The 15,172-nt window shown below is 40.3% G+C and overlaps 1 protein-coding gene and 1 non-coding gene across 2 annotated transcripts in view; one reads left to right on the top strand and one right to left on the bottom strand.

Moving 5' to 3' along the window:
- cunh20orf27 (chromosome unknown C20orf27 homolog) overlaps window positions 1–15,172 on the bottom strand; it is a 38,477-nt gene that overhangs the window by 6,722 nt on the left and 16,583 nt on the right. Inside the window, exons 4-5 of the mRNA XM_038731635.1 lie at window positions 6,241–6,379; window positions 3,899–4,024 (exon numbers count right to left, since the gene is read on the bottom strand). Of these exons, the coding sequence (XP_038587563.1) occupies window positions 3,899–4,024; window positions 6,241–6,379 (265 nt within the window). The remainder of the gene's footprint in view (window positions 1–3,898; window positions 4,025–6,240; window positions 6,380–15,172) is intronic.
- On the top strand, window positions 500–570 carry trnag-gcc. Its single transcript has one exon. It is a non-coding gene; the product is annotated as a tRNA-Gly (tRNA).

Here is a 15,172-nt window from a genome sequence, read left to right as displayed (position 1 = left end):
TTCTGTCTCGACTGAACCAAAACAGGCCTCTGATTTTCAAATGAAATCTTACAGTCAATAATATAATCCATGCAGTGTGAACACAGTGTGGGAGAGAGAGCTGACTGGGGCGCTCATTTTAGGACAACCCCCCCCCCCTTGCACCAGGCAGTTGAAGACCCTCCCCTGTGGAAGAGGAACCTCCGAGGTCTCCGGCCCCAAAACCTGCAGAATATGTTGCAAGAAATGATCACAGAAGTCAGAATTGCAGGAGTAAAAATGATTCACTGTGTTCTGTTATGAACTGATCAACCTTTTCAGCTTTCTTTCACAGTGACTTGTGAACTTCAGCTTTGGTGAATAAAGCATGCAGCATGCACGTAACACAACAATGAACATTTTATTAACCTCCTGTCATAACTTTTCACCTCAGAGCAGTTTACACCACAATTATTTAGCTTTTAACTCACCAGTGTGCTCACTATTCAATTCTGAAAGTGTATGAACACAAAACATAAATGCATTGGTGGTTCAGTGGTAGAATTCTCGCCTGCCACGCGGGAGGCCCGGGTTCGATTCCCGGCCAATGCAATACACTTTTCCCCCCTTATTTCATGTGAAAGAAGCAGGGGAATCACCATAAAGACACACTGCATTTGATATTGAATTTAAAAACATACTTATGGTCATTAGAGCTACAACAAATTACTATTCTTAGTATCCATTAATTAATCTATAATTCTATAATGTATTTTCCAACTTTAGCTACTGGGGGGGGGGTCTATAATGTTTACTGATAAACTGTAAACCCTTCTTCTCCACCCCTGAGTTTGTTTCATTCACTCTGGTCGGTGTTTACAATGCATCGCAGACCAATGTGCAGGACGCACAGCGCATCTTGCTGTCCAGACATTGTGTGGAATAGACAAATCCAGACTTCTCAGCGACTCTGCTTCCATCTGGAGGGGGCGCAGACAAATCACCAATTACAAACCTAAAGCCCCGCACTCCTTTAACAACTGGCCAACAAACTGAACCAGGTCTAGTGTCAATCTGAAAGCAAAGGGTCAGTTCTTCCATGTGACTCCACTGATCAGCTCCAGCCCACCTCCCCCACCTCAGCAGGGGCCTGGGCCCTTCAACAACTGCCCACCCAAGAAGCTATCCCCTCCCCACCACAACGACAACACTGGGCCATTCAGGAGGCAGAACCCCTACAAAGCAGTTGGGCAGACTTTGCCTCTCCATCCACCTTTAAGTGCTGTGCCGATCAGCTGTTTCAGGAGATCACAGGTATCTTTAACGCCTCGCTGGAGACACGCTACGTGCCAGGCTGTTTCAAATCCTCCACCAGCATCCCCGTCCCCAAAAAACCACAGGACTTAACGACTACAGACTACTGACCCATCGCCCTGACCTCTGTGGTAATGTAGTCTTTTGAGCACCTTGTGCTGTCCCACCTCAGATCCAATACAGACACAGTCCAGAATTCCCTGCAGCAAAAGCTGACTCTGATTCTAATCCATTATTTTTGAATTTATTGTTTAACCTTTGAATTGTCAATAAATAGTGTAAATGACCTTTACAATTTCCTACAGGCCATAATGATGTCTATGTTATGTCTAACAGAGGCAGAGCTTAATCCTTTGATCTGGTCTTCATCCAGGCTTCAATTACTCACACACATCTGGACAGATGTTCAGGCCAGGCTTTGTGAGTAAAAATAAACATTCAGCAACACAACCTCCATTCACCCTCAAACACACAGAAGCACGCACACAAAAGCACACACTCTAGTTGTACTATATTTACACTAGCCTGAATGGAAAGACCATAGGGAAAGACACATACGCCCCCTTTACCTAATTCTCCATCTGCAGGCACAAAAGCCAGCGTCTAATTCAGTCTTACTGACACTGATTTAAGTGGAGAAAACGCATTCAGGCTATTCTCTGCCTCAGAGAGCATTACTGTACAATGATGCTACAGTCTGGGAGAGCAGTTTTGTTAATGTCTACACTTGAAAAAGAACTTTGCGTTTTTATAAACGTCACTAAACCGAGGGCCTGATACTGAAAAGATCCTCTGTACAGTAAATGTTCTAGAGATTTTAAAACCTTTATCATGTGTTTTTATTGTAAAACATATGTAAAACACATTTACCTTCCTATTTTATAAGGGGTGTTGGTGAGTAACTTGCGATTTAGTGGTAAGTGCTCTTAATGTGACTCCAACCCAGAGTCACCAGCAGGAGGCGGCAGCACACAAATGAAACTACTGCAAGTTCAACCTTTAGTCTATCTGTCAGTTCTCACTTCGAAACTAAAAGATGTTAAGAGTCAGCTGAAGTAAACCTACTGGGCTTCAAAATGCTGAATAAAAAAAACTATTAGTCAATTAATTGTTTAGTAAACCTACTGGGCTTCAAAAGAAAAAACTTTAGATTTGTGGGAAAAAAAACTTGCTGGTAAAATCCACATTAACATTAAACTGTGGTCACTTAAAATTCTTTGAACACGAACTCCATTTTTGGAGAAAAACCAAAACAAACATCCCAAAATTTAATTTCTTAAATTCTATAAAGTAGTGCTAAAACAAGTAGTCAATTAATCAATTAGCCAATGATTTTTCAATAAAGTATCTTTGGGTTTTGGACTGTTGCTCAGACAAAACAAGCTATTTAAATACATCACTTTGGGCTTTAGGAAAACTGCCATTTGATTGACCCAACAATTAACTCTGACACTCATTATCAGATTAACTGGTGGTGAAACAACTGTCGCTTGCAGCCTTCACATAAAGATAAAAAGGGGCAGTACAATTTTAAGTTTAGGGCACAAACATGACTTTATATTATCATAGTCTATTATAAAGATTTTGTGGTTGCTTCAGGCTTCACACTTGTTAAAATGTAATTCCCAAATATTTTTCAAACGGGAAGTCCTGTGTCCTGTGAAGAAACTCAGACAGGGTGAGAGAGGTCATCAGTTTTCTCAAGTAAAGTTTCCATCCAAATTGAACGCAAATTTTAACTGAATTTCAAGAAAATCGGCAGAAAAGTTTTTTAATTAACGCATGTTTCCATCTACTACAGCAGTGGTTCGCTAACTTTTTCTGTCACGCTTCCCCATCAGAAGCCAAAATAAAGTTTGTGAACCCCACCCCATTAAAAGTGGATTAAAGTTTTATCAATCGTTAACATTACAGGTGATTGGTGAAGATTCAGGTTAGCAAAATAACCTCGCTAGCATCAAAGCACTTTTGTTGGTGTCACCACATGAATCATATTCATGCAACTTTAGGTCAGCTCAACTTCCACGACCTCTCTAAAGTGGCTCTACGCCCCCCAGTTTGAGAACCACTGCACTACTGTTATGGGAATATGAGGAGTTGGCCACATTGAAAAAACTGTTAGATGCTATAATTATCCATTCAGGTGCCATTAAACCATTGCAGAAGAGGAGGCAGGAGATGGCCTAATTCCAAGAGCGGAAAACAATGCAGATCACATGACAGAAATATGGCATTTTTCTCAATTTCTGGAAGGTTACAGTCTCTTCACTGCAGGTTTGATGTTTTCATCTGCAGCCATTTTTCATCTCTTTAGCATGTTGCTTTACGTTCGTCATAATATATTCACTAAGTCTGTTTCCATTGCACTTTGTCACATTATGCTTTTAATCTATGCACAAACATTTCCACCCAGCCTGATTATTTTGAGATATTTCAACTTTTTTTCTCATGTTTTCACTCAGAATCTGAAAATGCACTTAAAAAAAACAGGTGGATTGAAACATTTTTAGTTCCTAAACTGTCAAAAAGTTGACAAAAAGTCATCTACAATCAACAGTAATGTTGCAACTGTATGTACAGTCACAGAAAAAATTGACAATCCCTAATATGGGTAAAGTAACCTCACCCATGACTCTGGCGTGAACTTTGACTTTAACGCTGACGTTCTCGTTGGTCTCGCTCAGCAGCAGCACCTCCTCACACAGAACTCCCTCCTGCTGGGCCATGTATTCGCACGTCACCTTCAGACCTCCTGGTAACACACAGAGAGAAAGACAAAGAAGACGACAGATAGGATTTCATTTTTCGTTTTTTTACCACACACACATACACGCTGTTTCTTTGTCGCTCAGTGTGAGGCGATATTTTCAATTTGGATAAACATACAATAAAAGGGGTCAAGAGAACAAAATGTCAGCATGATGGAAAAACACATGAACACATGAGTAAACTTTCACAAATATATTAAACACACCTAAAAGCACACCTGCCACTGTTAACATCAGCTGATACACATACACAGGTGCAGACACAGACCAGCGTGTACTATAAAGGGTGTGACAGTAACCTCAAAGAAAGGTCAGTAACCTGCTTCAGTTACTGACATGTTGTGGGCACAAGTAACAGAAACTTTAGAGGATCACCCTTGGCTCAAATTAGCAGGAGAGAGAGAATCCAGTAAAAACTCACACACACACACATTCAAGTTTGCTTGTTAGCCCGTGCAGGTGCCAAGTGTTTGGGGTTTGCCACCTATGACAGCACGACGCGTGGCAGGAATTCAAGACAAACGCAGGAAAGTGCTTGACAGTTTTATGATTCCTCAGAGACGGATTGCTGAGCTAACACCGTCTGAACTGTCTGTTGCTGTAATCCTCAGCCATCTGTTACTCCATGCAGCCTGAAACAATGCCGTGGAGAATTACGTCAAAGTATTTCACTCAACTCTACGTGCCACAAAAACAGACACATACCACACTTGATTTTGTATTTGTGCGTTACACTCATTTTATGTGGCTTAGGAAGGTAACTTGATAAGGCAAAAGCCTAATACTAAGAAAACTTATTTAAAGGACGTTAAAGTCATGAATGCCATTTAAGAGCTCTGTTTGCAGCGTGTAGGAAGTGAAGCAACATTCTTACAAGACCAGTTCGATGACAAATTACAGCAGAGATCTGACACAAACTTCCACTGAAGAGGAAACAGATCAAAATGCAACATATCAATGTAAATGTCCAGTCAATGGCTAAAAAGAAATTGCAGATCAGAAATGCCAAATTTCGATCAGTGACTCCATTACATCGTTTGTCCACCAGAGAAGATGAAAAGGGGATTTTTTTGACAGTAAGATGTCTAGTTCACTTCATAATATGGTCAAAATTACAAAATGTAATCAATCAATCAATCAATTAATGTATGCTTATGTAAAATAGAATTACCATTAATGGACTAAAATCTAAAATAGGTTATATTGCAAAGTAATCCTCAAATCTGTATCACGGTAAGTTTCTTGAAACTAAAGATGTTTTCAGGAATCATGTGGGTCACAGGATTCCTGTGAGATTCCCGCAGGATGGTAGTCACAGGAATAAGAGTCAACGGGAGCGCAGGGCTGCTAAAAGTTCCCCTAACTCCTCTGCATTTTCAGGTAGAAATCAATTTGTTGTGCCTTTATTTATAGATAACTCACCTAAAAAGACACATGAATGCCTTGGTATACTATCATATTTATGGAAAGAATGATATCCAATTTAATCATAATCTTTTATTTGCTATATGATTTTTTTGGCAGGTTGGTGGGTGGAGGAGCCTCTGACTTCATTATGCCCTCTCACTTCTGAAACCAAATCTTGGTGCTGGTATACAGATTTTGCTATATACAGAGATTAAAATACTAAAAGGTATTACCACCACCAGAAGTTTCTATTAACATCTATTAACCCAACCCACATGTTCAGGAGGCACTGTGACCACAGCACCTGCCTTCATTAGCAGGTTGTTTTGACAACAATCAGATCAGCAAACTAGACTAGCAACTCGGAGTATAACAAAGCTGCAAAGTACAGTTCACTGCTGTTTGTTAGGCTTTAACAGAATCTAAGCATGGTGTGAAGTCATTTTACCACATTAAACAGTTCATTTCTGGGAAGCTTGATAAACATTGTGATAATTAGTAATCAACCATCACATTAAACATATACCGCTAATCACAACCAAACTGATGATTAGCGCTAAGTCAAGTGTTTGGATATTATGACCGACGTTAAGCCGTTTACCATTACAACTCTAAATTTTAAGTTGCAACAGGAACACAGACACACAGATCAAGTAGCCGAGGGCGTGATAATAAGCATACTTCCTTCTGGATTGATGACCTACTCAGAGTCGGTACATGGCTCAGACGTTGGGAACTGGTGCTCTGTTGTGTTTATTTATGTTTTGTTTCCCTCAGTCTTTCGTGATCTTACCCTCTGGTGCCGGTGTGATATCAGTGATCCGGAGGTGTGGACTGGGTACTGGCGCTGGACACACATCCTTCCCCAGAGCTGGGACTTCGGGCAAGGTGAACACTATTTCATACCGGTGCTGCGTCTTTAAGAAGCCAACCTACAGTGAGAGACACATATTGAGAGAGTTGAAAGGCAAGGAGTTAAGTAAATAAAAACAATGGCCGTCTTTCTCTCTACCACACACTTTGGACTAATCTGACTGTAACACAGGGAGTTAGCGGTGGGTTGAGAAGAGAATGATGAAGAGAGGGATTTATACAGATGGAAACAGGCTTTGGCTTGGCCTCACATTGCATAGTAAGTCATTTAGAGCTCAATAAATAATGGATTATTTTTTATCAGGGATAAGTAATTCTCATAAGCACTATACTGCTGGGCTGGAATTTCCTTGAAGGAGTCCTGTAATTGAAATGATTAGTTACTGCTCTGGTGATCCTAATCCCCCTCACTTCGGCCAGATTCGCAATTTTAGCCTGACGGGAAATAAAACTGAATCACCTTCTTGATTTCATTCAACTCCAAGATATTCCAATAATACTTATCCCATGTGAATACATTTGTCAGTAATTCAAGAGCTAAATCTTACTCATGGTTTCACCTTCTACATCAGTTTGGATGCTGTAGTAGAGACTCTCCAAAAGCTCTATATGGAGGCCAACATGGACCACAGAAGTACAAAATTCAAAGTTTGGGTTTTCAGTGCGGTAGCAACGAACAATTTGAGTATTTCTGACCTTTGCTGATCTTTAGTATAGCCAAAGCTTTAGCTGCAACAGTTAGTCAATCAATAAAAAATTTCAAAATATTCTATGATCTTATCTTCCCCAGTCTGGGAATATTTTTTCTTTCCTTATAAGATGAAAATGTTTACGTCACCTAAAGGATTAGTCAAAACAGATTAATCAATAATGTAAATGAAAGTCTGTTACTGTCTGTACTAACTGGACCTTGTGGTAAGATTTGTTAATCAACGACTGGTCCCAGTGTCGAGAATGAACTTTATGGGACTGCTGGTCAATAAATTTCAAGACTTTTGGATGTGGGAACTAGTGACAAGCATTTTACACTATTTTCTTACTTTTTAAAAAACTGTAAATGAGTAAGTGATTAACCCAAAAAATTTGCAACAGATTAACTGATTATGAAAACAATCAGTTGCAGCCCAATACGAAATCATCCATCAGGCTGTACACAAATTTTCATATAGTTTGAAATAAAATACAAGAACAAATTCCAAAGTGTTACATAACTGCCACAACCAAACATAACACTCTGTCTTATCTCTCTTATCTCCTGTTGCTGCTGGATACAACAGAAAGGTAGAGCGAGGGGAGTGATGTTGAGGTAGCAGACTAATATTTAGCAAAGAGAAAAATTCATGAGGGAGTCTTCACAGAGTGAGGAAAGCCTCACAGAGGAGACAGCTAAAAAAAAAAGGCATATACAGCGGGAGAGAGGCCGCAGGGAAGTGCAGGCAAGGAGAGATAAACCTTAAAGCCCCACTAGCTAGAAAAGCAAACATCAGCCCCACACAACCTCTGGTGAAAGCAACGTGCAGCACAGAGGCTGCAAACACCGGGAAGTGAGAGAGGAGACACTGAAGGAACACTGCAGAGAAAAACAATAATCATTCTGTAAGCGTAGGCCCACGCATGTCCAGAGACTGTGAACTGTCTCTGAAAAATTGATTTGAGTTAGAATTTCATGCTGCAGATTTGGACAAAAAGAGAGGAAATGCTTTAAATATGGAGACCAAAAAGTGACGAGCAATTTGAAACATTTCAGTGAGAAAGTAATTGAAAGTATTTGTAGTTTACAAGTCTGTTATATGTCCTGAGTGAAGACAGCAACATGCCATTTCTAAAGATGTACTACAGTATATGTCACACTGTCGACACACCCAGACACAAAGGACTCGTTCATCCAAAACAATGGTGCAATTCTTTAGTTTTGAAGGGGGAATACCACACATTTAATGAACTTGTATGTGCAGTTCACAAAGACAAACCAGGCTGTATTTTTGAACATACCAACTAGAAACTGGAGAGGAAAAGAATGACAATCCTACACTGACAATGAATGAAGCACTGACATACAGTATTTATTTGTAAGCATAAACTAGCAGTTGGCAATGCTAGAATATTGTTGTGACTCCGTACGGACACTAACTTAAGTAATTTTTGCTGGCATGAATCTTGAGCAGATTATCTTGAATTAGTCATAATCAGGGTATGCAGAACTTGATAGACACACCAGGACAATTAATTAATTATTAATTAATTAATTATTATAATTAATTAATGTGGTACGTAAACGTTTCAGTCTGGTTTCCGTCAGTGCCCAAAAGATAATAAAGGGCACCAAAACAGAATGTTTCCAGCTGGCAAACCTGGCAGCAAATGGTAGAAAATGAACAAAATCAAATTTGGCTACTTGGGGGAAGTGGAACAAGCTGTAAACACAATTATTTTATTAGGTGCATTCGAGATGACTGCAGCTGACTTTCACCGACTTGATAGTCTAATGTGAGCTGCAGGTGCAGGGGTGGGGAATAAAAACAGCGCCCTCAAGTCGGACACCTGCTTGAGCTTACTGTGAGCTGTGATCAAAATAAAATAGCAAAAAAAGCACATGCGGTGTTTGGCCTAATACGTCAAAAGACCGAACAAATTTTACCAAACAATTACGGTGACAGTGTGGAAGCATTTCAACATTTCTAATGGGAAGTCCCGTGTCACATTTCAGGTGAACATTTCAAGTGTCTGAGAAACATGCAACAAACGCCATTTGCAGACACTGTTCTGCTGAATTGTCTCCTAACACATCCACTCCATCTGTGGCTGACTTTTTAGAAAAGGCAACAAACGGTCACCTGTTATGTTTCTGAGAAGGTGATTAAGCAAGCTGCACCTAAATTTCGAGTGCACACATATTCAAGCCTTTATGGTAACTGAAACAGACCAGAGTGAGCTGACCGGCAGGTTAGCCACTTTATCCCGTCAGTTTTTCTCTTTACAAAGACAATGTTGCCATGAAGTCTTCATGTTACGCAATACAAAAACCACATACAACATTATTTAACAAACTGGGTCAGACTTAATAAATTTGGCATGAGGATACACATGTGACAAAGTCCGGTTTTCAAAATAAGGTGTCTATACAGGATGGAAATAAGATTAATTGGATTATATTCACAGAAAGTATAAAACATATTACATGTGTACATTAAAAATAAATGAACACATGTAATTTATTTTACCGGACCCTCTTGGCCTCAAACCCACCCACCATAGTCTCTCCAAATCCTGTAGGAAACACTGAGTAAAAAGCACATTTTGACTATTAAATTTACGCAATGGTAAAAAAAACAAAAGGCGAAATTGTGAATGTACTTGTACGGTGTTCTGCAAATTTTTTCATTATATTCGGTTTCAGCCAAGAATTTTCATTTCGGTGCATCCCTAGCATAAATCGACAGAACACCGGCGCTGCTTCTGTCCTCTCTGTGTCTGTTTAAGCAATGGCAGGGCTTGGGCTCACACACACACACACACACACACACACACACACACACACACACACACACACACACACATCAAATCGAGGACTGCGCTAGCAAGAGCTCATCACTTTAACAAAATCTCAAGTGCAACCCCATCAGCAGATGCAAAACACGAACTCGTCCGGAGAGGCTTTGTACACAAGGAGGAGCGCTGCCCAAGTGAGAGGAGCCTCCATCAGAAACATTTATACCGTGTGTTCAGGAGCATACGGAGACTGTCAAGTAATAACCTATTTAAGGTCAATTCACAATACATGTGTACTAAACAATTGCATATACCTTTGAATATGTCTATATGCATATTTGCATGAAAAAATTTGCTTAAATTGTAAAACACAGATTTTTTTTAACAGAAAACACATAATTTTGGAAAAAAATTAACAGAATCTGGAAAAAAACAAAAACGGATTTCATAGGGCCCTATTCAACAAACAATGTGGCATAACTGCAGCAAGCTCCATCGGGACATAGTAACATTAGAAGTAAACATGTTGAAGAGAAATGGAGAATATGATGAGCCTAAACAGGCATAAAATCGTGCACCACATCTATGAAGACACCACGTGTCCATAACACACACACTCCACAACATTAGTAGTTTTGGGGGTCTACCAACACTCCTGAAAAAAATCCTAGGGGAAACATTGTACGGTCAAAGTAAGTCTTCAGCCTGGGAAAGTGATATTTAGGTTTTTTCAGTGTCAGGTAAATGGAGAGAAACCGAGAACAAAGACAGTCTAGCAGATACTCTTCCTGCAGGCAGGAAATCTTTTCAAAAGCCGTTTTGAAAAGGTGAGCTACTTCAAATGCACTTGATTTTGTGTGCCTGCCACTCGAACGATAACAAATCCATGACATGTTAGATAAATTATGAGGTCGGTCCACTGCCTTTTCTAAACCATAACAAACCAGTGCTTTTGATTGCTTTCACATTAGGGGACAATGTTCTCATTGTTATACTCTTTACTGTCGTCATCTAACATCTAGTCATCTTAGTGCTGCTTTAAACTAAAAATAAATAACTTTCAATTTCCCTTCCCTCTTCACTGTTCCCTGAAGGTAACCCCACACCTTGCAGTCATTAACCCTTAATCTGGTTATTCAAAGTAAAATGATTAAAAGTTTTAACGGCCGTGTAAACCTACCACAAAAAGCTCCTAAAGATTAGCTTGGCTGTCCCGTCACACACAAAAAATTAGATAAAAAAATGTGTGGCCTCTGCACCAACACTTCTTCTGCAGATCTCTGCAGCACTGACAGCTGCTCATTTCCATCTCCCACTTCACCCTCTCACTCAGAAACGATTGATACTCCAAAAGATTGTGTGTTGTTTCTACATGACCCCGCCTGCCGCATGGACATAGTTCAAGAAATTCTAATACTCATATTCATACAGCTGTTATATGCATACTGCTTCCATCCCACACACTCCCACCTTATCTTTGGTCCGTCTGCGAGGAACGCAAACCCCCAACCGGCCATTTCCATAGCAACACTATCCCCCCTCAACTCAACGATGAGCCATCTCTGCCCACTCTCAAGCACACTTGAAAAGCTTTGCGAAACACACACACACTCACAGAGTCACACATACAGGCTGCCCTGTAACTGTGAACAGCCAATCTACACCCGCACACACACCTTTTGAGCAAATTGATTTGGCTGTGAATTTGCCTCAAAGCTCGGAAAGGCTTAGTTACAGTGAGCGTGTACACCGAAACTTTAGGAGTGTAAATGAGAAAGAGTGGAAGAAGAAGGCTAACCTGATAAGAAATCCTCAGTTTTCTGAAACCTTCTTCATCAAACAAGAGTGGACCAGCTCGCAAGAATTTCCTTCACAAGACTACCTGCATGCAGGAAACTGAAAGTGACTTCAAAACGTGAGCTACTTGAGATACACTCGACTTTGTGTGCCTGCAACTCGAACAGAAACAAATCCATGACATGTTAGATAAATCATGTGGCCGGTCCTCTGCCTGCGTGCAAGTCTTTTCTCAGCCATTTAAAGGTGGGGTAAGCGATTCTAATCCAATACATGTCTTTTTGTCAAATTCAGCGAATACCTCCTCACAGTCCGGCAGCTGTCTGTTCTGTGTGTGCCGTTGAAAAACAATCTGTTGTTTGTACTCAGCCCTGACTCCAAAACGGGAAACAAACAAAGTGGCCCGCACCCCGCCACACAACACTATTCTAGCCATGGTTTGTGTGTCAGGTAACTTGCCCACTGACATTCAGCTTAGCTATTTCACCAACATTTGCTGTTGTTGTTATGTTAGCTATAGTAAGTAGCAGGAGAGTTGTGAGTATCCCTATGTGGAGCTGGTGTGCTGGCTCTGGGGCTGTCTCGTCCTCTCTGCATGTTAGCTTCACAGCAACAACTGTTGCAACAGTTTGCTAACCCACAACTTAGCTAACGCTGGTTATATTACTTGCTGTGTCATTGTTTGCTCTTTGAATGCAGACAGATTTTGAAAATGCTAAGGTTCTGAGATTCATGAAAAGCAAAATTGTTGTCAGACGCTAGCTGAAGCGTTCAGAGATTGTATTTCAGCCTTTTTTGCTCTCCACAAGTACTGCTTACCTGCCGGCACCCAAAGCCTGCTCAAACGTTACAGGGAAATACAACTATGACTACATACAGAGACCAGAATGCTTCCAATACAAAACTCTTGACCATTGCCTACAGATTCTGCATCCTTATGTAGAAACTGTTGATAAAGATTAGTCCTCATCCAACATCTAAAAACAAGACTCTGCAGCCACGATAGCATCAGGACTGTAACATGCTCTAAAGTAACATGTAGATGTTTAATTGGTATAATGTTTACCATGGTTGCCACAGACAGAAGGTCAGAGAATCACCAGTTATTACAGTTCATCCAGAGGTGAAAATTTATATGTGTTAAATTTCACTGTAATCCATTCAATAGATGAAAAGAAATTTCACTCAAAATCAAAAATGTCAACCTCATGGTGGAGTTACAGGAGATGTCATCAGGATTCATCATCGAGAGACCTTGTTAAAATATTTCAGTCTGGACCAAAGCGGTGAAATAACCGACTGACCAAGAGACTGACATTGTGATCCATGGAGGCACACTGCTAGCATATCTAAAAACTGCACAATTTCACAAATTTAAAATCTCTTTGGGTATAACTGAAGTCTGAAAAAGAAGGCTGGCCTGTGATGGTAAAACCAAGCGGAAAGCTTCCGGTCTGAGACATGAAGCCAATGCGGAAGTCCCTTAAACCTGTATTCTATTGAACGGCCAGCAGGGGGCGACTCTTCTGGTTGCAAAAAGAAGTCCGGCTCCATTAGAAATAATGGTAAAATCTCAGCTAATTTATTACCTCAGTAAACACTTTCCTAATGAGTTTATTGTCTCCTTCGCCCTAGGTTTTTGTCTTCTTCAACACAACATGATGTTCATTTAGTAAATTATGGTCCCATTTATTTTAAAATAGACCATAAAGCAGAGTATGCTTCAGGGTGGGATTATCTATGATTGACAAGCTGTTACCATGGCGACCTGTCAATCAGGCTAGAGCCGACTTGTACCCTCGGCACTGTGTCACCAGCGCCGCTGAAAAAGCGTATTAGGAGTTGGCTGTTCACTTTCTCTGGTGAGTACATTTAGTTATAAGACTTTTGTTCACTAGAAAAAATTGTCAGCCCTGTTACACCGACAGTTAACATGAATTACAGATGCATCTATCTAAGCAAGCTAGCTAGCTCCGCACACAGCCGATAGCTCCACAGTCTCGTCCAAATATGGACTCAACGTGGTGGTGCCCTATCGGCCAAACTCGAGGCTTCAAAACGGCAGTCCACAAACTGATGATGTCACGATGACTAAGTCCACTTCTTTTATACAGTTTATGAGTAAAACATGTAACTTTCATGTCCTGTGCTCACAACCAGCCAAGGATCTTTGCTGCAAAGTATCCCTCATGTCTCTCCCTATATTTTCACTGCAACTAATGGTTCAACGGTGAATGGTGCTTATTCACAACAACACTAATTCAAAGAGAAAATGTCATGAAGAACTTCTACTAGGACAAGGTAGGATTAAAGAGCTGTAAAACAACACAGCAATCTCTCAATAATAAATGAGCAGTGTTTTGATTGTGAGGTTAGAAGGAACATGTTTCATCTATGCAACCCTTCATTAGCACCATCATCATCAGCAGCTTCAACGTTAATGAAGTCTGTACGGCCAAAACAAGGTCATGGTCATTACTGGTCAAATTTAAGACACAGGAGTTTTTCCACAGCCTCCTTTTATCATGGTTTTTGACGTTTCGGAGCCTTTGGCCTCTTTCTGTTGCCGGTGCTTGACTTGAGCACCTCCAGGGTTTAAGAGCTGACAGCAGAGAACAGATGAAAAGTCTGATATCGGTGTTCTGTGCCTTTATAGCCCACAGAGGAGATTAACAGTGATGGGGAAAGACTTTAATCTTCTCCTGGATGTTTTGCAGATAAAGCCCATCAATGCTCGAAGAAACTAAGAGAGAAACTCTAGAGAGTTACCTTCTGATATTATATCCACCACATGGCACCCAGGGACATCAAGCCGCTAATTATGACCAATTACAAGACTTTCAGTGCCAGAGGGCTGTTCAGAAACAATTTGTGAGCAGGTAGTGTTGATTTTACCAAGAAAAACTGAGCAACTGTAATATCTGCTTGTTTGATTAGTAATAATAAACCTGTTTACACCTTTAGTATTGTAGCTTGGTTTGGACTGGGCTTTTATTTAGATTGAGTAACACCCCAATGATTCATTTGAAGATGAAATGATGTAGGACATTGTGCCTGTACAGTATGAACTTTGTATTTTGTGTTGGCCTTCAAGCTGTTGGCTTATAGTCTTGTCCTACATGCTCCTGTTTGCTTATGTTATACAGTTTGTCAGGCGTTTAAATGCATGCTTTAATAGTGCATCTGATCCACAAAAATATTATTACCTTGACAGGTCAATTAACTTGGACTTGGATAACTTCATCTGCTGTACATGGTGTCCATGAAGCAAATGGAGACTGAATAATGTCTGTAGGCTGGGCTGAAATCTACTGCAGACCATTTTTGATCCAAGAGAGCGTATGATGATGCCAGCTGATAACTGAGCAGATCATTATCTTATGAAGAAGTGCATCCCAACATTTCCAGTATTTTAAAAACCAAATGTGTCATAAATCTGATTATTATTTTCCTTTTAAGAATTGATTATGAGCCAAAAAAACTGCAGAAAAATACAGTTACCCCCAATTAAAGGTACATTTATTAGATGGACATAAAGTATGTAGTAAATACTAGGCAAATACTAA

The sequence above is a fragment of the Micropterus salmoides genome, unplaced genomic scaffold (genome assembly GCF_014851395.1).
Source record: "Micropterus salmoides isolate LMB-PRFRI ecotype aquatic unplaced genomic scaffold, ASM1485139v1 Ms_hic_scaffold_2, whole genome shotgun sequence".
NCBI classification, from domain to species: Eukaryota; Metazoa; Chordata; class Actinopteri; order Centrarchiformes; family Centrarchidae; genus Micropterus; species Micropterus salmoides.
The sequence above is the reverse complement of the archived record's forward strand: the minus strand, read 5'-3'. Positions and strand labels throughout refer to the sequence as shown.